Genomic DNA, 22,060 nt, shown 5'->3' with positions numbered 1-22,060 from the left:
TATCCCAGTGCCCTGGTTACTCAGTGGGATCCCTGTAGCAGCTGCAGTGCTCCAGGCTGGGCCTTTGACTGTTCTGGGATTCAGGCATCAGTGGTAGAAGTAACAGGCAACTCCTCTCTTCTAAAAAGTTATTTCTGTTAGGCATGGCTGGTAGCAGATCTGGGAGACTTGGCTCAGTGAGCACGTCCTGTTCCATCTCCATGCAAGGAGTTTTTCTCCATATGCTGCACCATCTCTCTCAGCTCATCTTACCCTCTTGCCTTTGGGGAGATGGGCCCTAGAATGGAAGTTGTTTCCACATCCTCATCAACAGCTCCTTTTCATAAGGGAGTTTAAGTGATACGAGTGGGGGAGGTAGATTTTATTTCTTTCTGGGTTGGCTTGTTGGTTTTGCCTTTTTTTCTGAGCCTGTAACTCAGGAGCAGTTAATTGAGAACTTTAGCTTTGACTAATATGTTTTACAAACAGTTGCAAGGGGTTTGGAGCCCGTTGGGTCAACTGCTGATAACCTGATTGCCTTTAACTGTGCAAACATACCCTCAGATATTTCAAAATGAGGGCACCTGGGTGCTGAAGGAATGGAAAGGAATGTGTGCACAAGTGTGTGTATATACATGTATGTATATAGTTCCACAGTTACAATTCCTTAAGTGACAGAACCACATCTAGGCACTGAAATAAGTGACTCTGCATAAGATTTGTCTTTTGTGTCTTTGCAGAGGGGAATACTTGGGGAAGTTGTAAATAATTGCAATTGTCAGCCTCTCTCTATCTTTGCTCTCTAAAGCTACGGAAGAGAAGTGTACCAGCTTTGCTATTCAGAGCATTTCCCTTAGCAGCTGAATCCTGTGGGAGAGTCCTCTTAGAGCAGCTTTTCTCTGCAGTGGACTCTCCTGACAAGATCACAGACGGCATTTGGTCTCTGAGTGTCATGATGAACATCTAGTTGGGTCTATTTTTACTTCTGAAATATGTTGAAAGATGCTATGGTGAGAAGAAGCAGTACAGTAAGATTTGGAAGCAGTCTATACATGGTAATGCTTTTGGGGACAGTATGCGTTTTCCTTCCAGTTCCTGAAATTTCTTACGTATGTAAAACTTGAATTAACATCAAGAAAATAGTCATGACTGTCAATATTTTGATTTTCTCTTTGTGCACCAAAATTGAAGTTCTGAGCTTTATAGCTGCTCTGATATGTCCTTTTCCGCTTCAAAATTTTTCAATAAAATAAATTCACTGCGGGAGTTACTGCTACTCCAAACAATTAATTGAGAAGAAAAATAATGATACACCTTAAGCTATTTTCCCTTATTGACATACTGTTCTTCACCCCTTTATTCTGCCCTGGGTGCTGGTACGGTGTCAGAACAGCATTTCAAGGGGCGAGAGAGAAAATATTTTGACCTGAGAAGGGGGTTGGAGAAGTGGTTGAAAAAGTGGCTGAAACCTCAGCTGCTTTAACTACTGTTTGTGGTGGGAATTGGGCAACTGGCAGTTCTGACCGGATTATCCCCGGGTTTAGCGTGTCTGTCACTCCACTGAGATTACAGACACCAGGTTTTGTTGTGAACTGTTTTGCCTGTGCTGTGTAATCGGGATCCTGGCTGGCAGACCTTTGTCAGACCTGCCACCCTTGCTGGTTTGGGAGGTGACAGGTACCTGCTCAGCACACAGGTGCTGAGGCGTCTCCTGTCATCTCCATGCATTGCCACACTCTCTCAGACACCACCAGCTTGCTGCATCCTTATGGCCTGTGGGGCTGGGTGCAGTGGATGACATCTTGGCACTTGCAAAATGGACCAAGCTTGACTTGCCTGGGAGCAGAGCTGCTCTTTGCTCATGTTTTGGAAAGAAAGGGTTGGGATGTTGCTTGTTTAGCTCCTGGAGACAGCCAGTCCTTAGAAGATGATTGCTGGTAAGAGCTGTGATAATGAGCCAGAATGGTGATGTGATCTATTAATTTTTCTTTTTTTGTTGTTTTCTTCCACATTTCAGGAGGGGTGCTTGTGGCCTTCAGAAAGCTCGGTTTCACGCCAGGGTGCTTCAGAGGTACTGACAGATTTCTGACTATCTTCACCAAGTGCTTTCTTTTTTTTCCTGTAACGTGTATTTGGTTCTTTCAAAAACATGCATCTATTTTTTGTAAAGGAAGCTTTTTCAGTGTAGTTCACACCGTCATCTAAACCCGCCTTAACACGCATTTCATAAATTCCTGAGACCTTTTCATAAAAGAATGAAATTTTGCCTACCTGACACCTCATCTCCATCAGCAACTCCCTGTGTCATAGTAGGCATTCGCAAGTAAGTGATGGAGGTGTGTCTCTTTCCCACAGTGGCTCAGTAATTTGAGTATTCATTGGAAGCTGGGAGACCAGTTCCTCTTGTCTCTGAACTTTTCTTGGATTTACAGCACATATCCTATCGCCAGTGTCTCCCTTCTTCCAGCTAGCACAGATTCCTTGTCTATACAATAATTTGTGGGTGTATTGCTCTGAGTAGTCCAGCTGTCCTGTGACCAGCAGCAGACCTTCCTGGTGGTTGGCCCTGCATCTGTGAAAGCCAGGGGTTGGACACCCTGCAGGGATCCAAAAAAGAGAAGAGCATTTTGATAGCTCTAGATCTGAGAAGCTGCTGTGTCTGTCCAGATCTGGGATAGACCAAGTGAGGAGCAACACCACTCACAGATTATCTTGAACGCTTCCTTTTGTAAAGCCTGTCCTTCTCCAGGATTTTAATATACCAAGGACATACTTTCCATTACAATGCAGAAGCTTTGTAGGTTCTCCCCAGAGGCTGAGTTCTGGCTGAGAACTGAGGGGGAGGAGGACATCTGATACACTCTGATGGTGAAGGCGTGAGATATGCTGAGGCTTTACAAATTGTACTGAAATGACCATCTGAATTCTTTGGGGATGCATTAACTCTGAGTAGGAGGGGGAAGCTTAGCTTAGATTGCAGCTGAAATTCAGTACTGGGGCATTGTTGTAGAGCTAGGCAATTGCCCAGACTAGAGAGAATTAATTTCCTGGTTTCAGAAACAGAATAATTTGTTTTTGCTCAGAATGTTTTAGTGTCAGAAGGAGCTGTGTGGGGTCTTGGGCTTCCTTTGTGCAGCTGTTCTCGAGTGTGCTGGATCCTTCCTGCACCTCCTGCCTCTTCACCTGCAGGCATGTGGCTGTGCTTGTGCATGGTATCTGCTGGGTTTAACCTCTAAGACAGGTGGGGAAAGAAGCATTCTGTGTTTTATCAGTTCGGGGTGAGGACTGGAGCAGCCGCGGCGCTGGGTGCAGCGGTGGAGTCACGCGTGTCTCTCTTCCCGTTTCAGATCATGTACGCCCCAAGGTCCAGGGACAGGTTTACCACCCCATCCTTTATGCAGCGGGACCGTTTCAGTCGCTTCCAGCCCACCTACCCTTACATGCAGCATGAGATTGACCTTCCTCCCACCATCTCCCTCTCGGACGGCGAAGAGCCGCCGCCGTACCAGGGCCCGTGCACGCTGCAGCTCCGGGACCCCGAGCAGCAGATGGAGCTCAACCGGGAATCCGTCAGGGCGCCGCCCAACCGAACCATTTTTGATAGCGACTTGATAGACATCTCCATGTACAATGGGGGTCCCTGCCCACCCAGCAGCAACTCGGGCATAAGTGCAACCAACTATAGCAGTAATGGAAGGATGGAAGGACCACCCCCGACGTACAGCGAGGTCATGGGCCATTACCCAGGCTCCTCTTTTTTCCATCACCAGCACAGCAACATGCCTCCTTCCTCGCAGAGGGGGAGCAGACTTCAGTTTCAGCAGAACAATTCAGAGAGCACAATAGTCCCCAGCAAAGGCCAGGACCGGAAGCCAGGGAACCTGGTCTAGGTAACCTGCCCAGGTGCGTTTGGACTGAAGACGGGAGAGCCCAGCAGGGCGGTGGAGGAAGAGCCCCGTGCTCCGGTGCACAGTGTTGTTACGTGGTACAACTGAGTAAAACCAAACGTGCAAACCAGTTCTTTGTTTCTGATTCCTTTCAGGGGAATTGCATGCAAAGCAGATTGAAAGAAATACAAACTTCCATTCGGTTTGTCTACGAGCAGTGTTTCAGGGGAAAGGGGGGGGGATATATTATTTTTTTTTAATAAACTATTTCAATTATTTAATTCTAAAAGTTAACTTAGCACAGAAATGAGGCTTGTACAGCCTGTTTTATACTCACTGAATGGCAGAAGGAAGAAGGTGGTTTTGCTAGATAAATGGGGGAAGAATTGGCCAGTCTGCTTTTTTTTTCTCCCAGGATGTGAATTTTTTTTTTAATATGAAACAAAATTCCTGTTCTGTGTGCCAAGGTATAAAGTTGAGAACTTAGATGAATGCAAGGAATTAATTTGTGTTGTGATAAATGTGTTTTAAAAAGTTGCACTATCTTACTGTTTTAAAAAAAATATATATGAGGGAACTGTTTTATGTGAAGTTCTTCTATATGTTGTTGTTTCACCTGTGGAATAATGATAGAGCCCTAGAAGTAATCTGGAGGAGTTTGCCCCCTCCCCCCGGGTTTGCTAAAAGATGGGGACAGGACTTAGGCTAACATCTCTTGACTTTTACAATTCAAAAAATACAGGGACACTTGTCTTTGCAATAATTTGCATTCAAATAACAGTGTATCAGTGAAGTGTCTTGGAGACTTTTGGATGGAAGAAGGCAAGTATGAAATCTCAGCATTTTCCATCACTTGAGGTTTAGCTGTTTTGCAGTGTAGACGATTTCTTTCATAAATGGCAAAACTACAATTCCCAGATGCGTTGATTTGTATTGATTCTAAGTGCTGCCATTCTTTTCCTTGTCCTAATGCAGTATCACCAGTACTTACCGTGCTAGAGATTTCTGTCCTCACTGTAGCCTGAAATGTATTTAGTCACATATCATGACATTATGCAATAAATGGTTTGAAAATGCAGGGTGGGATTTCTTTCCCCTGCTCCGCTGTTCAAGTATGTGAGGCTGTCGTGGTTTTCGCTCTCCGTTTCATCCTTTCAGATGCTGAAGTTCAGTCCTGGAGGTCTGTCCTGTTGAAGTGAAGGGAGCCCTTGTGACAAAACCCCCCCTGTGGTGTTTTTGCAGCAGTACCAAGGGCACTTGTGGCAGTGGTGCTGGCTCCTGAAGTATCCCTGGCAGGGTCATGGGAGCACCAGGAATTCTCCCTGCAAACCATTTTGCTCTGGGCCCTGCTGCAGAAACCCTTCTGGGTGTGCATGATGTCTGCGTGACGCCAGCAGGACTGTGCTCATGGCTAAAGGTGACTCATGGGTTCACCAAGTGTCTGTAAGCCCTGATTTTTGCTATACTGGCCTGGAGAGTAGTTGGGAAGTGTTCCCTGCCTGTGTTGTGGCATTTGGGGTGTTTCTCCACTGGCTGTTCCCGTGTGGAAGAACGCACGGTGCCAGAATTCAGTTGATGGCAGAAGGTGATAGTGGCATCACAAGCACATGAAAAAGCACAAATTGCACTTAAAATGCATTTTGGAAATGGACTTAAAAGTAAGAATCTTTAGAGTCTTAGCTTGAATAGTTTCTAATATATAGGTGTATGAGTGTGTCATAGACCTCTTCACTTTAAGATCTTTCACTTTTTTCTGTTTTCCTGAGCTTTGTGCTTGGTTGTGGGCAGCAGCTGCTGAGTGCCCCAAGGGCACCAATGCCCTGGTCCCATGGCTGGAAGCTGGATTTCTGCAGGACTTCTGTACACGAGGGACTCTGATAACTGAAGTGCATCTTTGATCTATGCAGAGTTTTAATGCCAAAACTGTGTGTATGTGTGTGTCTGCGTGCGTGTTGTCTTTTGGGCCTCAGTGTAGATTTGTTTTCTTCATAAGTTAATTTGATTTTTTTCTAGTTTAAAAACATTTGTATAACTGTTAGTCTGAATACACAGCCCCATTTGTCTCTGTAGTTGTTATTTTGGTCTGAGTCATGCTGGTAATGCAGAGTAAAGCTGCCTTTTATTGTCTGTATTAATTGAAGGGAGAGATAGAGATTGTATGGTGGGGTTCACTTATTTTTTTCCTCTCAGACCCACAGTACAGGTGTTTTGAAGATGACTAGGTGGCTTTCAGTCAGCTGGGGCTCTCACCACTGTCTGGTTCCTGGGAATAAAAGCTGTGAAATTAGATTTTTGCAAAGAACCTACAAACATAATTCTTAGTTAAAAACCACAAACAACAAACGAACAAAACCCAACCAGAGGACAAAGCCAGCAAATGTTGGTTTTGGTCTTCAGTGACTTTTGTCACTTGAGGAGTGAGCCTTTAAGCCAGAGAATGTGTGTGCCTACACAGATACTGTGCTGTTGCCTAAATGAGGATTGTTTAGACAAGCCTTGAGGTGAGAACAGCTGGAACTCAGTTGTCAGGGCAGAGCACACCTGGGCTTGGGCTGCTTGAAGACTGACTTTCTCCATGTGCAGATCTCAGCAGACTGAGCCTTGAAGTTGCCTTCAAAGTTGCCTCTTGGGAACATTCTTTCTTTAAAAACAGCCCTTTGGTATCTTTTACCCTCTCTGCATGCCAGTAGATTTATGCACTTCCCATTAACATTGTCCAGTATGCTGTCTCTTAATTTTTCTTGGATGAGAAAATTTTTCTGCCTGGAAAATGTAGCCTTTTCCAGTGCTTTAGAAATTTGTTTAAAATAACTTGGTATTTGCTTTAAAAATGACTTGGTATTTGCTCACCTAATAGTTGCATCTCCTTTTGCATCTTTGTTTTCTCATCCTAGAATCCTAGAATCATCCTAGAATCATAGAACAAGCTCAGCTGGAAGGGACCCATCAGGATCATTGAATCTGGCTCCTGGCCCTGCACAGAACCATCCCCAGAAGTCACACCATGTGCCTGAGAGCACTGTCCAAATGCTTCTTGAACTCTGTCAGGCTGGTGCTGTGGGGGAGCCTGTTCCAGTGCCCAGCCATTCTCTGGGGGAAGAATCTTTTCCTAATACCCAACCTAAACTGCCCCTGGCACAGCTTCCAGCCATTTCCTTGGATGCTGTCACCGGTCAACAGGGTGAGGAGATCAGTGCCTGCTCCTCTTCTTTTCCCCAGGAGGAAGTTGTAACTGCACTGAGGTCTCCCCTCAGTCTCCTCTGGGCTGGACAAAGAAAGTAACCTCAGCCACTCCTCATGGCTTCCCTTGGGACCCTTCATCGCCCTCAGGGCCCTCCTTTGGACACTCTAATGGCTTAAGGTCATGCTCTGCTTTCCCACATGTAATGTGCTGACTCTCAGCTCTGGGAGTCTAGTGACTAGTTCACTTGCTATAGGTGAGCTTGTAATCTTCTGGTTTGGGGCCTCTCTTGGCAGTAAATAGGCTGTTTTCTGATGGACATTAGTGCTCTCCAATGGAAAGGCAGTCAACAGTGTAACATTGAAACGCTTTGTTTTTCTATTTTTTTCTTCCATTGACTTGGTAGAAAATCTGCTCTTGATAACAGAACAGAATGGCAAAAGAAATACCAGAATTAGATAGCACTATCCATCTTTATAGGCTTAGTGAGTGAGCTCTGAAGGTAGGTAATTCTATGAAGCATTTATGGAAGACCAGCTTTGAAAATATCCAGAATTGATAGACTGTATTCCAGAGCCACTCAGTGAAATTTTGTATAAATTATAAAAGATTTCTGCAAACACTGTAGCATTAATTGTGTAGATTTTGCCTCCATACTGATCTTCTGGTGTATGTGTCTCATACCACAAAATCCACATAATATGTGTGTGGTGTTCTCTATGTGCTGGATCATATTTGCCTGAATTCTGGTTGCATCTTCTGACTTTGCCCAGTTCCCAAAATTCAGAATAGTGATGTCCCCACGTTAGAAATTTTCAGGTTAAAAGATTATTTTTTCTTTTAAATGCACCTTTATGAAATAAAGTTTTGTGACCTCTGTCCTACTGCAAAGACTAATTTTTCCCTTACATGTCTTGGCATGGCTCTCTTCTTGATGCTAAATATGCCCAATCTTTGGTGTTTTTGTATGGTCTTTCAGGGCTAGAAAAGGCAGAGGGTTTAGCAAAGGAAAAAACCTGTTTCTCTCCCAGTTTACCAATGGAGCACTTGGCACTTAGCTCTAATTCTGTACCTATGTTTAGAACAATTGTGTTTGGGCTTGCCTCAGTGCTGGACAAGCAGACTGAGTGGGATGCTGCTTAAAAGATGTGAGTGAGAGATAGGAAGGGGGGTACCCAGCCAACAGTGCAGTGTTCAGATCCCTTGCCTGGCATGTGTGGCATGTCCAGAATTCACAGGAGTTTGCATAATAGGATGTTTTCATCAGGGAGGATCTAATTATGCTACTCCTGGTCTTGTCACTGATGGACTCTGCATGTAGGCCAGTCTTGGGCTGAGGGGACTTTATTACAGCATGAATTTCCCTTGGGAGTATGATAACTCAAGCATATGCCCCATGTACAAGTTCCTGATGGCCAGTGAGGAAGATGATTGTGTTCCTGCACTCATGGAATCTGCAGGAGCCATGACTGAAGCTGTGCTTCATTTGACCTTTTATTACTGCTTGCCCACTGCTTATACCAGTTTGTCCCAGCTGGAAGCTGCTTGTTGTGCCAAATCCCAGAATGTTCTTGGTGCAGGTACATTTTTTTAAAAAGTGTCATTGAGAGTTCTTGGGTTTTTTTTCTGTGAATGAGGTGCAAGGAAGGGTAAGGAGCAGAATTGCATTGTTTATTAAGGAATGCACTTCTTTGCAATAGGGAAGAAATCCTTGTCCTGCTGAAAAGCCCTGAGTGGAGGCTGTCTGGAACAGTGCTATGTGAGGTGATCATTTCTAACCCTGCCAGGTAGTGAGATACTGGGCCTTAGAACTGACACTCTAATCTGTAAGGAATGTTTGAATGCTTTGGAGAGGATTGACTGCTGACCTTTCTCTGACTCTATCCCTGAGTGCTAATGGTAGCTAAGGTAACCTGATTTTGTAGGCGAAGGAAAACAAAATAGCAAGTTGGTAAAAAATAGATATACATCGATATTTTTCTTTGCCTCTTTCCCCCCCCCCACCCCAAGGATAAACAATAGGCTTGCTGGCACATTTGAAAGTATTCAGGGTTATCACAGGTTCTCTCTGGTCATTACAGTTAAGTCATGTCCCTGCATATGCAGACCTGCTTGCAGACTTGTTCCCGTGATTCTGTCTGTACTAGTTTCTATTCCATGATCACCTTCCAGGAGTGCTGAATGGCTCGGTGTTGTGCTCTCAGTAACAATGGCAGGTCATTTGTCAAACAGCAGGAAGTCTGAGGTGTATTTGCTTTTCAGTCCTGTAAATGTCATGACCTATGTTTTTATCAATAGGGGGCTTTCTTGCTGCACCAGTTCTTGCCTGTGACCTGGTGTGCTCATGCATCTTCCATCCAACAGCTCTCTCTCCTTTTGGGTGAGCTTTGAAAAATCATTGTGCTTTGGGGATAACCCCAATGCAGATCTCGTCTATTGATGTACAGGAAGAAAGTAAACTTAGTGTACCCTAAATCTCATAAGCATGTTTTTCAGACCTAGCTGATGGTGAGAACCAAGTGATCCTTCTGTGCAGTGGGTTCAGATGAAGTCTGGTTTTTGATTACATCCTTGCTTTTTAGATAAAGGCTGTTGCACATAATTTAATTACACATATCTGGTCTTTCTCTGCACTGTGTTGCCTGCTTGCCAACCAGTACAATTACAACTTTTCTCCTACACTAGCCCCAAATGTGTCAATCATTTCAGTCCCTGGAAAGAGGCAGTCTTACTGAGTTGTCTGAGGCCTTTTAGAACATGAAATAGTCCCTTGTGAGGATGTGATAAACTTGGAGAGGTTTCCCGTCCAAAAACTGGTCTGTATGTTTCATTAGGAAATTCAGCTTTAAGGTTTTGAGAGTATGCTGACTGAAAACGTCTGCAAGATTTTTTCTTTAGTTAATATATTGTTTGCCAACCTATCCTCACTAATCAGAGATGTAAATTACCTTTTGAGCCACCTCTGATTGCATTTTTGGGCTGGCAAAAGCCCCGTTGGGCACACTTGCACCAGCAAAAAAAAAAAGAGTAGTTTTCTTGGTACAGCTCTGGGGAATAAACAGAAGCTGCACCACTAAGTTCATCCTCCAAAACCAGCCTGAGACCTGCATTGCCTCTTCCCAGCATACTGAAGTGTAGGTGTTTGGATGAAGTGCTTTGCTGCACTCTTTAGTACCACAGACACGCAGTGGAGGGCCTACTGATGTTTTCTTGAAGTTGTCATTGGCTTTAAATGTATTTCAGGGATGCTAATGCTGTTTTGGTAACCACCCAGTACAATTCTCCTGCTTTTGAAAGGGAAGATCAAGGACCATTTTGTGTCACAGACTCTCCTGGCTCTTACTTCTGCCTTGCTGGTGTCAATTCTGTTTTTAGACTGAACACAAGCAACCCGGGTATTGCTAGTGTTGCTTTCTTGCTATAAAAGAGCTTACCTTTTTATGTTGATTAATGATAGAAAAACAAAACTGTAACGAAGATATACTTCCCCTTCCCTCTGACAGAAGTGTGATTTACTGCCAGAGATGATGCTTTTTCTTTGCTATATTGCTGCTGCTGTTTCAAGTGGTTTGGTGTGTGAGCTTCCTGAAACAACACGGTGTGTGTAGGATCTCGTGGGTGACAAAGCTGTCTCTTTTCTTCTTCCTTTCTCTCCTTGGTTTGTGCTTGTCTGTCTGCTATGGTAGGTTTACTAATCAATTAAATACATCCTTATTAGGTATAATTTTGAGGAGGTTTGCATGTCAGTAGTTTGTAAGCAACTAAGGTGCCTCATGTTCAGGTCTGAGCAAATAGGAATCCCCTTGCACTCAAGAGGGCCTGATCCAAGGCCTGCTGAAGTTGGTAGGAAGACTCTTGCCAACTTCAGGGGGCTTTGCATCTGGCCTTACACTCCCACCTTTGTTGTGCCTCACTTAAAATGGTGCTTTTTCAGTTGTCTGTCTTTTTTTCTAGTTTGTTTTTTTTTCTTTGTATGGTGCTGTGTATAACTTGAATATATTATGCACATATCCTACCCAATGGGTAGAACAAACAAACAAACATACGAAAACAAATAGATGTTAATACTGTAAGATAGTGTACAGATGATACCAATTTTAACACAAAAAAATGGCATAAACTTTGTGAATGCCAATCTGTGCTTGGTCCTTTTTTTGTAAGAAAGTTTGCAAATGAATGCATACAAATGACAAAAAGTCTATGTATTTTATTTTCCTATTAAATATCAATATAATATCATAAGGGAAAAAGGTTAAAGAAATCCTTTTTGACAAGCCTGTGTATAGCAATTAGTCGTTTGATGCATCTTTGCTGTGAAGATTTCTTCTTTTTTTTTTTAATGTGTCACTTTAAAAAAAAAGGAAAAAAACCACAAAGCAAACAAAACCTCCACAGCTTTAACCTTGCAACTAAATGCTTCTCGTATTGGTTGTTGCCTTGCTATTGCTGAGTTGGACCAGTATTAGTTACTACTTCTCAAGCAGATACATTATTTATTACTATCCTTGATTACCTTTTTTTTTTTTAACTTAGAAATGGGCTAAAACTTTCAAACCTTTTTAATCACATCCTAGATTTGAAATGAAGCTCAGACAAGTGGGAACTGACCCAAACCATCCCTGCAAAATCAAAACCAGGCCAATGAGAGTTCTGTGACAACAGCCAGCCGTTCTCTGTGCCCACTGCTGGTGCACCATGCTGCCATTACAGACTGTCCTTGGGCTTGGGGTGTGGAAGGGTCACTCCCTGGTGACCTGTGCTCTTGCAGGGTGGACAAGAGTGGCCCCAGTGGTAGAGAGCTGAAATGCAGGGTTTGAGTGGGAGCTTTGAGTTGGCAGCTCTGCTGCTGTGTTGGCTTCTGACAGCAATGGCTTACCCAGGTTCATATTTAAGGTTACAGAGAAATGCTTAGACCTGTTCAAACCCAGTAGGGGAAGTGGTGTGTGAAGTAATGTTACACTTCAGCTTCTTGCCAGGCTCCGTTGGTTGTTGGTTCTCCCCTGGTGTCTCCCCGTGTTTGACGCTCCATTCCTGTGCCCCGCACGCTCTTCGGTAAAGCAAATACCTCAGGAAAATTCACCATGAAGTTCTAGTGTAGGGACTTGCAGATGCTGTACTTATTTTTCTAACCTGTTAGTTCTGACTATCCCAGGACAGTAGGTGATATAAAAGTTTAACAGTCCGAGACAGACTCGTCCTCTCAAAGATGGATGCCAACTACTCTTTCATAGACGCTCCTGTCTGTATGTAGCTTTTTTTATACTTGCCAGGCTTTAACCACAGATGTAAGGTAGCAAGGTGTTGGGTGATGTTTGAGATGGCCTTTTGGTTCGGTTTTTGAGACGATTAGCAAAGTGCTGTGCTGAAACTCAGGGGGCCTTACCCGGGCCAGTGAAGTTCAGTGGTGGGGCTTCCTCTGATTTGAGTGGGCTTTCAACCCGTCCGTCACGCTGGAGGATGGTGCCTTGGGGCACACTCCTTCACTGCTTCTCTGTCAACCTGAAGCATCTACACCTTTGTCTGTAAATATCTTTTTAAAAGCCCTCACAGGAGTCCTGTATCTAAATGTTGACCATGGTTGTTTTGGCTTTTTTTTGTTTTAAAGAAGTGTGTTAAGTTTCTTATGGCCAGTTCTGCATCATCGTGCCCTTATAGGTAGCTTGTATCATCACATCCTTCTCTTTGTTGAGCTGTTCTGTCAGTAAGCATGTACCATAGGTAAATACACATATTTCCTGATTGTCACTTGTTAATTCATTTATTGTTTGTCAGGGCGTGGAGTAATTGTTTTGGAAGTGTGCCTTGCCTGGCCATCCTCACGTTTCTGTTTGCACTGCAGAACCACTTCTGTGCATGAAGGAAGAGAAGCAAACAAAAAACCCCGGGCCTTCACTAGGAAGACTGTACAGAGTAAACCTCCTGCTGGAGGAATCTAGAGTAGGATTTATCGTAACAAAACATGCATTTTGAGTGGACCAAACACGAGCATGTCTTCTTTTAGAGGCACTAATTTGCTTTGAAGCTGCAGTGGAAAGAGCAGACTATCTATCTATTAAGTGTATTCACAGCTGTGTTCACGCTTTTCCATTTACCGCAAAGCACAGCAGGCAGCCAAGATTTCAAAAGGACTATGAGCAGAAGTTACGAGAGCCTCAGGCATCATAGACCTGGACAGCAAAAATAATAATAATAATTTTTAAAAAATCACTTTAGTATTCTTTAACAAAGCTTTTCTACTCATAATATAAAGACTACACAAGTGTTGATAGGGGTTTTATCTTTGTATAACTCTCAACTGCCCAATGCTGCTGTGCTCAGAGCATTTCATGATGGTATGTACATCAGTCAGGCTGTTACACTCAAAATTAACCATCAAATGCCTGTTTTTAGAGTGTTACCCTTTCTTTGTTGTTTCTTGCTAGTTAATTTACAGTGTAAAATGCTTTATTGCTGTATGGATTTTAATTTTTTTTTGTATTTCCAACATTGTGGCTTTCAAGATCACATTTTCAACACATCTATTATTTTTGTCCATTTTCTTTCAAGCTATTCTGAAATATGTACAGCACTATCAACAATATTTAATCTTTCTTTTAAAATTTATTGTTGTAAAACAAAGCTATTAAGAACAGTAAGTCTTTTTACAACTGTATTGGAATTTCTCAATATCTGTTCATGTGATGCTATGACAAACCTGGCTTGCTTTACTTTTTATTTTTTTAAATTTTATTTTGTGTTTAACACAATTAATTTGTTGCTTATTTTCCACCGTAACTCCCAGTTATATACAGAAAAAGATTTCAACTGTTGTGTATCTGACTCTTTTAATTGAGCAAATGGTGATGTCCTAGTTTTTAGACCTAAGGTCTGTTTATTGCAATACTTTTAAAGGAAGATGTTGCTCTAAGTGCTGTTGTTAGTTTTAAATACAGATTTTATGCTTGTTCTTAATATGCTGTGGTTAAACCATGGCACAAAATTATTAAAAATTATTAAATGCATTTGTCTCCTGTTGGATTTATTTTCCCTTTGTAGTGAAAAAACAAAAAAGCATTGGAACCCTAGAGTGACTTTGGTAAAAATAAGTACTTGTCTCTTTCCCTTGCTGTGTCTGATGAGGGTTTAAGATCTGCCTTCTGACCCTCACACTCTGGTGATTACTGCTGGGACAGTTCCTGCCCTGCCTCTGCCATAGGATGGGCTGGAGCAGGGACAGCCTGTCACACACTGGAGTTCAGTCTAGGCACTTAATCTAAGCCAGTTTGTGGTTTCAGTTCCTTTAAGACAACAACCCCACCTCGATCTCATTTAAAGCCCTGCTGGTGGTGCCGGCCTCTGGCACAGCAGTGCTGACTGACCAGCAGGGAGGGGGGGATAAGCAATGCCCCCAAAGCACTGAGTTGCAAAACTTCTTTAAAAAATGAAGGTGCAAAATATGGCTTGTGGGAGGGAGATTCACAACCCGGTTTAAGAAAGCTGGGACATGCTTTGGCCAGTGCTTAAAAAACCAGCAGTTGTGGTCCAGTAATGGGGTGAAGAGAGGGATGATGCTCTCAGTAAAAAACCAGATGAAAGGATCCTTTGCAAAGATTTGTCTTTGGTGATACAGATCTTTGCAAGGGAGATCAAATTATCCCTGGCTGGCACCTACCACTTTGCCATACTAAAGCTTAACAAGACTGGGAAAGAGCAGGTAGTTTCTGTACATTCTGTGTATAAAGTGATGGTTTATTTAGCATGATTATTAATAACATAGTTTTCTTGGTTTATATTTTATACGTGTGCTTGCTGGAGTTTGATGTCTGTGTTGCTGTGATGTGATGCTGAGTTTGATACCTCAAACCTGGGGCTTTCTTGCAGGTCTTTTCCAGGAGGAGGTCTGCAGTGGGAGCCATGGTCCATCCCACTTCAGGCAGCCTGCTGTGGAGCTGCCTTTACATTCCACTCAGAGAGGAACCAGGGGGGTTCCCCTTGTTGCTGTTCTTTTCAAATGTCTTAGTTCTTTAAATGTTACAGTACTTATTTTTGGGTCAAAAGTAATCATATTTTTTTCCTATAACCACCCTGAGATTGCTCTCCTCCATCTACAGCATTTTAATTCTTCTTTAGTATTTAGAAAATTGCTAGTTCCTTAGTCCTTAGAAGTACTCTAAATCTCCAAGCTTCTGCTCCTCCTCTTCTGTCTGAACCCTGAACTCCCTGGAAACTGCATTTTTTGAGCCTGCTTTGATCTTTTACTTAATCTGGTTTTAATTGTATTTATATTTAGTTTATAATATGCCATTCTGTTTGATTGTGTTTTAATATCCCTGCCAATGGTTGCAACTCAGCTGTAAATGGGATGTCTCATCTCAGTAGGGTTACTTTTTTTCTGCTGAAAGATTAATATAGTGGCTGCTGCAGTCCTGTGAAACCTCTAGGTCTGGCTTCCAGGCTCCCAGCAGTATTGTGTCTCATTACAAACACCCTGGTTTTAACATCCCAAACTCTTTTCTTCCAAAGACCCCTCTGTAATGAGACTTCGTTACTTAGACAAAAATTAATTAGGCTTCTCTCATTATCACTGTTTTGATCGGTTGTGCTTTAAGTGAGTTCTAATTAAAATGCACATTTTAAAACCCTCACTGCTGAATCCTCTTCTAATAGCTCGCTTCTACTGCGGCGATGCCCTGCTTTTTGTGCAGTTTGCATTGTGCTGCTTTTGCAGAACTCTAGCATTGATTAAGAAAACTAAAAACTTGCATGATTTTTTTTTCTGCTTGTTTTCTACATTTTTTTCTCCAGACTGGCTGCCAAATGATTGCTCCTGAGAGCCTGAGAATGGGGATTAGAGCTGAAACACTGAATTCTTTACATGTGGTAAAATTGATGAGCTGAGTTTCTCAGTGTCCTGTATAGTCAGTAACCCTACTTGTTCCCAGAAGGTTCCAAAACATAAGGGGGAAGCTATATGCTGCAGTTTTTACTATTTAACTGCAAATTTCTGCTTGCCTTAGGTGTTCCAAGTTGCTTAAATACATTGTTTATTTTGGCAGGACTGCATGATCCGTCCCAGGGATACCTGCCACATGCTAAGCCTGTGGATGCTCTGCTATGGCTAGAGGGGGACATTTGAAAGCTGGCTCTCCTTAAAAAAAGGGGCTAATCTGTAAATCAGACAAAGTATTTTGTATCCTTTAATGGTTTCTACTCTGAAGTGTGTTGCAGAGCAGCAGCAGAAAGGTGCCAAAAGTATTTTAAAGATGAGGAAACACATATGAAGAAATACATGCCAGGTCTCAGTGCAGCTTGTGGCAATACTGGCAATAACCTTTCCCTGCCACCATTCCCAGTCCCTCTCTCTGCCCACTTCCAACACATCCCACTGTCTTATACAGAGCTATTTTTTGTTTGGCAGGGCTTTGAGCAAGCAGCCAGGACATAGCCACCCCTTGTTCAGAGAAAGAGGGCATCTTTTTCACGGAGGCCAAAATGCCACCCTTGAGCCCCCGTCAGTGCCAACACCAGATCATTCCAGCTTAATTTAACATTTGCAGACATTATAGTGATTGACAGTTGAGTTGAGTGGAAAATTCCAGTTTAATCCTGCTCTGTGTGCCACAGACATGGGCTCAGACAGCTTGACCTACATTTAACCCTGGGCAGCAAGAAATTCTTAGGGGAAAAGAAAAAAAGTGGTTTTCATCTCAAAGCAGTGAGAACATTCCCACTTATTACATGTCCCTGTATATATGCATACACGTGTAATTGTGTTACAGTGCTGTGAATATTTCATGAGCTGAGCCAAGTTTGCCCTGGTTGGCTTTACTTGGTGAAGAAGACGTGTAAGTCAAATATAAAAGCACAAGTGTGCTTGCATAACTGCTCAGTAGGGTTTATGGCAACAGCAAAAAGGATAGGAGCTAGTTCTTTCCTGACAATGAGGTTAGGATTGTAAGTGCTATAAAATTTGCTTATGCTGCAAACTTTATATCTCTTGGGGGAAGAGTTGATGAGCTGGTAACTTCAACTAATGTACTGTCAGGAAAAGCCTAACAGGTAATGCTTGACTGAGGGACTGCAGAGTCAGTCTGGTTTCTTTAACCCCCCCCTCCTTCTGCAGATCAAAGGTGCTGATAGTGACTGACTGTTTGTTTTGGGAAGTTACAGGTGCACTACTGGGTGTCACAGCTTTCAGCAAGAGGTGCATTGGCAAACATGAAAAGCCCTGTGGCTGAGTGATAACTGCATTAAGTACTCAGCATGCAGGCCCTCTCACCTTCTACAGTCATGCTGTATCTTATACCTATAGATAATATGCATGCTATCTCCAGCCATATGCCAGGGCAATCAGGCACTGTACTGTAAAATGGTGCTCTGTCAGGGAAATGGCATCAGGTGCATTAAAATCCCCACCTGTCAGGGCACAGAAGTGAAGTGCCTGTCTGCAGTGAAACTGTGCTCAAGAGTAAACTGCAGCTGTAGCTTGAGTGCTGCTTGTGCACTGGCACTTCTTTTTTTGAAGAAGATTGTCTGTGTGTGGGCCCATGCTGTGCAGAGGTGTGAGGGCTAGTGCACAGCAATCCAGCAATAGAAAATACACTGTTAGTACATTAGGCAGAACTTTGAGGTTACTTCTATAAAATGACACTGTGTTCTCTTTATTTTCATGGCTTTTCTAATCTAATCCAGGATAAAAACTTTTTCAGGTATTTAGCTAACCATATCATTAGTCATCAGTTAGCCAAGGCTGAGAAATTTCCCTTTCTCCACTACAATTCATCCAAAGGTCTCCTTCTGCATTGAAACACAGCTGCCACATCTGGCAGGTAGCTGGAGGCCATGGCTGTGTGCAGGCACCTGTTTTTGGGGGAAAGGTGCTCCAAGGTGGCTCTCAGGCAGTGGCTGGATAAAGAGCTGGTGTAAATGTGCTGGTGGAAGTGCTTGACAGTGCCAGCTGAGGGGACTCTGCACCACTTACTGCAGAGTCTGTTCAGCTGAAGGGCAAGTACAGCATCACTGCTCATGAGATCTCTCATGTTCTCTCATATCCACATCCTTACGAGCTCTGGCAACTCTTTTTGTGCCTATGAACAAATCCATGTGAAATGATAACAAAAAAAGGATGTGAGGCAAACTTGCAGTTTGTGTATTTAGAACCTCATGGTGGAGTTGGATTTTGTCTCCACCTGCCTTGTGATCCCAGATGGAAGGTCATCAGCAAGCACAAGGGCCAGGTCAAGGCAATGTTCACAAGGAGCCTGTGCTGTCTCTGCATGCCTGCTTTAGGTCACCAAGGCAGCCCATTGAAATTACTGGTGCTGGATCTGTTCCACTACCAACTTCCCAGCAGTACAGTTCTGATTCATATTAAATATAGGATCCCAACTGCAGTTCTGATGGATTCAGCATAGCATTTCAGGTGGAAATTACATCAGTTTTATGACTTTAGTCTGATTGCAAGAGTACATAAGATTTTTGATTCAGCATGAGTTTGAGAGGAGGACACAGACTATTCAATACTTGACTGGCAATGGAGCTGACTTGAGAACTGCAGCATGTTTGGGCATTATTCCTAAACAAGCCTGAATATCCTCCCCTGTGTTCCCTCCTCTCTGATTGTCCAATCAATTCATCAAACTCAAGCCCAAACTTAACACTACATGTTACCCTGCGGGCTTTTGAAATCAAGATATATTCTTTCTACTTAAGAAGATCATAAAAATAGGCAGCTAATTGCCAGGGGATAATTACAATTCTCTAATTATTATTGTTGCTGATGGTAAGTGATGAACAAGGATGAATGAGATGCAGTGCCCTAAGCTGACACCCTGAAGGGGACACAATCAGAGGAATTTTTTTCAACTTTGGCTCCAGCAGCATCTTGAGTCACTATTTTTGCTCTGGCCTGTTACTGGGTCACAGCTTTGGCTCCAACCCTGCTCAAAAGGCTCAGCTGCACCTTCAGCTTGGGCACTAATTTCAACTGTGACTGGCTCTGGTCTTTGTTCAGGTCATTATTTTGACTGGCCCCATTTTCACTATTGCTTCAGCTCCAGCCATTTAGTTTAGGCCAATATTTGAGCTCCTCTTGGGCTGAGACTTCAGCTGTTCTCCTGTCAGGCTCTGACTTTGGTTCTGGGCCCATGATTTTGACTCTGGGTCCTGCTTAGGATGTGAATTCAGCTTTGGCCCTATATTGAGCTGCCATTTCCACTCAGCTCCATCTTGGTCTGCAGCTTTTTCTCCTGCCTGTTTCAGGCCAGTACTTGAGTGCCAGCCCCGCATTGGTCATAGGTTTGGCTCTGGCTGTCTATCACTATTTGAGCTGGGCTCCATCCTCTGCTCCTTGGTCCTGTATCTTCATCTCCAACTTGGTATCAGGCTTCAGCTCTGGCCCCTGGCTGGGCTGTGATTTTGGCTCTGATCCCATCAGGCTGTGGCTGCAGGTCTGACCTCTGTTCAGGCTGTGAGTAGAGATCAGAAGCCACCTTGGGCCTCTACTGTGTCTCCAGCCCCGTCTTTGGCAATGGTCACAGCTCCAGGACCCATCCGGAGCCACAGCTTTGATTCTGGTCCCATCTTGGCTCACAAGCTTGTCCCCAGCCTGATACAGGGCTCTGAATCCAGCTCCAGCTCAGGTTCCCACATCTGCTCTGCCCCTGCTTGGTCTTTGACTCTGCTCTGCCCTTCTCAGTTTGTGACTTTGGGTCTGGCCTGACACGGGGCAGCAACTTTGGCTCTGGTCCCTGCTTGGACTGTGACTGGTGCCTGCTTGGGCTGTTAACCTCAGCTTTGTAGAGATACTGGAGTGAGACTTTATCTGCTCCCATCTATGGCAGCAGTTTGAGCTCTGGCTACCTCAGGCTGCTACTGCAGCTCTGGCTCAACACTGGGTTGAGATTTTTGTGTCAGCCCCATCTTTGGCCGTAACTTTGGCTCTGGCCATTGTTCAGGTGACTGCTTTGGCTCATCACCCTCCTGATGAGGTTGCTGTGACTTGGCCACTGTTTGGGCAATGACTTTGGGTCTGGCCCATCTTGGCTTGTGACTTTGTCTCCAGAAACATCTTCATCTGCAACTTTGGCTTAAGTTATGGCTCGCGCCACAAATTTGGCTTAATTTCCACCTTGGGCTCCTGCTTTTGCTCCTGCTTTGGCTCTGATTGCAGTTGTGGTTCTGGATTGGTATTGAGCTGTGACTTAACCTCTGGCGTGATATTGGCCAGATGCTCTGCCAACTGCTTGATGGTAGATGACAGCTTTGGCTCTGGCCCCAGTTGGGAGGCTATTACAGCTCTTATTTGGGCTGCTACTTCAGCTTCACTCCTGTGTCAAGCTGTGGCCTAGACTCTGGCCACATGGCCATCCACATCTTTGTCTCTGCTTTGATACTCAGTTGCAACTTTGCCTTTGGTCCCTGCTTGGTTCATGACTTCTGCTTTAGCTCATTTCAGGCTGCAACTTTTGCTTCTTGGGCAGTGATTTCAGCCCTGTTCCCTGTTCAATGACTGGTGGCTATTTTCAAGCCATGTCCACTGTGAGGCCATGAGTTTGGCTCAGTTTTTGGATCAGAGCTTCAGCTCTGGCCCCTGCTCCAGCCCCAGTGAGGATAATGGCTTCTGCTCCAGTCCCATATTGAACCGTGACTTTGGCTCTGGCCTGATTTCAAGGCTTAAGTTTGGCTCCAGCCCTATAACAGACTGTGATTTTAGCTCCAACCTCATCTGAGCTGTAACATCAGTGGTGGTGCCATTTTTGCTGCATCTTTGGCTCTTGCTGAATCTCAGAGCATGTCTGTGGCTCTGGCCCCTATTTGGGTTGCTAATTTGTTCCTTGTCATATCTTGGGCTGTTACTCTGCATCTAGGGGAAATCTTGGGCCATGGCTTGAGCTCTGGCCCCATCTCTAGATGTGGCTCTAGCTCCATTACAATTTTAGGCCATGATTTCAGTTCCAGACACATCTTGGGCCTCTGAGACAGGTCTGGCCTAATACCAGGTTGCTACTTCATCTTCAGTACCTGTTTGGTCTGTGACTGTGGCTAGGGCTGGATAGCAGGTTGTGGCTGTAGCCCCATCTTGGTCTGTGGCTTCATCTCAGTGGCATTTCTGGGCACGATTTCAGCTCTGGCCCAATATTTGGCTGTGACTTGGATGCCTGGAGAGGTTACCTAGAACAGAAGCTAGACAGAGTAAGAGAAATAAAGTAGGTATTTATTAAAAAAGGCCTTCAAAGGTTACACCTTGGGCAGTACAAGAGCCTGGTGACCTTGGTTCACAGGCTGGAAAAGGATTGTTTTGTTTCAGCTGTGAAGAGAACTTGCTAACACTTTATATGAAGTTCAGAGTTATATACTAATGCAGTACAGAATCTGAAAAATATGAGAGCTAAAACTTCATCATCTTCAGTTCCTGCCCTGTCTTGGACCACTACTTGCCTCCAACTCAAATTTGGCTTTGGTCCATGCTCAGACAGTGAGTACCACAGCAGTCTGGCAGCAGTGAGGCTCTGGCCCCTACCTCTGGCCATGGCTTTGGTTCAGCCCATCTTGGGTTGAACTTTTTGGCTCTGGCACTGCCTCAGGTGGTGATTGCTGTTCTGTCCTGATACTGTTCCAGTCCCAGTAGGGATGTTATCTTGACTCTGGGCCCACCTTTAACTGCAATTTTGGCTCTGGACAGTGCTTGGGCTTTGATTTTGTCTCTTCCCTATCTTGAGCAGCGACTAAGGCCTGAGCCAAGCAGGGAGTTGTGATGTTGGCTCTGGCTCTGCACTGGTTTGCAGCTTCAGCTCCAGTCACATCTTGGATTGTGATTTCAGATCTGCCCCCTGCTTGGACCTTAACATCTACTCCAGTTCCATCCCGGGGCTCCAGTTTTGGCACAGATTCCCTGCTTTGATCACAGCATGTACTCTGGACTCATCTTGGGATGCCCAGTTGCAGGCCCAGCCTGCTCAGGCTTACAGTTGAGCACTGTCCCAGTTTCAGGTCCAGCCCCTTGGTGATGCTGTGCAGTGGAGTTACACATGAG

The 22,060-nt window shown here is 44.1% G+C and overlaps 1 protein-coding gene across 4 annotated transcripts in view; it reads left to right on the top strand.

Moving 5' to 3' along the window:
- The window catches only part of LDLRAD4 (low density lipoprotein receptor class A domain containing 4), a 284,002-nt gene extending 269,954 nt beyond the window's left edge, over nt 1-14,048 (top strand). For all 4 annotated transcript variants that reach the window (XM_066561328.1, XM_066561317.1, XM_066561345.1 and 1 more), the window contains 3 exons: nt 1,997-2,050; nt 3,327-3,882; nt 12,820-14,048. In XM_066561328.1, coding sequence (XP_066417425.1) covers nt 1,997-2,050; nt 3,327-3,869 — 597 coding nt within the window. In that variant the 3' untranslated portion in view covers nt 3,870-3,882; nt 12,820-14,048. The remainder of the gene's footprint in view (nt 1-1,996; nt 2,051-3,326; nt 3,883-12,819) is intronic.
- The last annotated feature ends 8,012 nt before the right edge of the window (nt 14,049-22,060 follow it).

The sequence above is a fragment of the Molothrus aeneus genome, chromosome 1 (genome assembly GCF_037042795.1).
Source record: "Molothrus aeneus isolate 106 chromosome 1, BPBGC_Maene_1.0, whole genome shotgun sequence".
NCBI classification, from domain to species: Eukaryota; Metazoa; Chordata; class Aves; order Passeriformes; family Icteridae; genus Molothrus; species Molothrus aeneus.
This window is presented reverse-complemented; position numbering and strand designations above follow the sequence as displayed.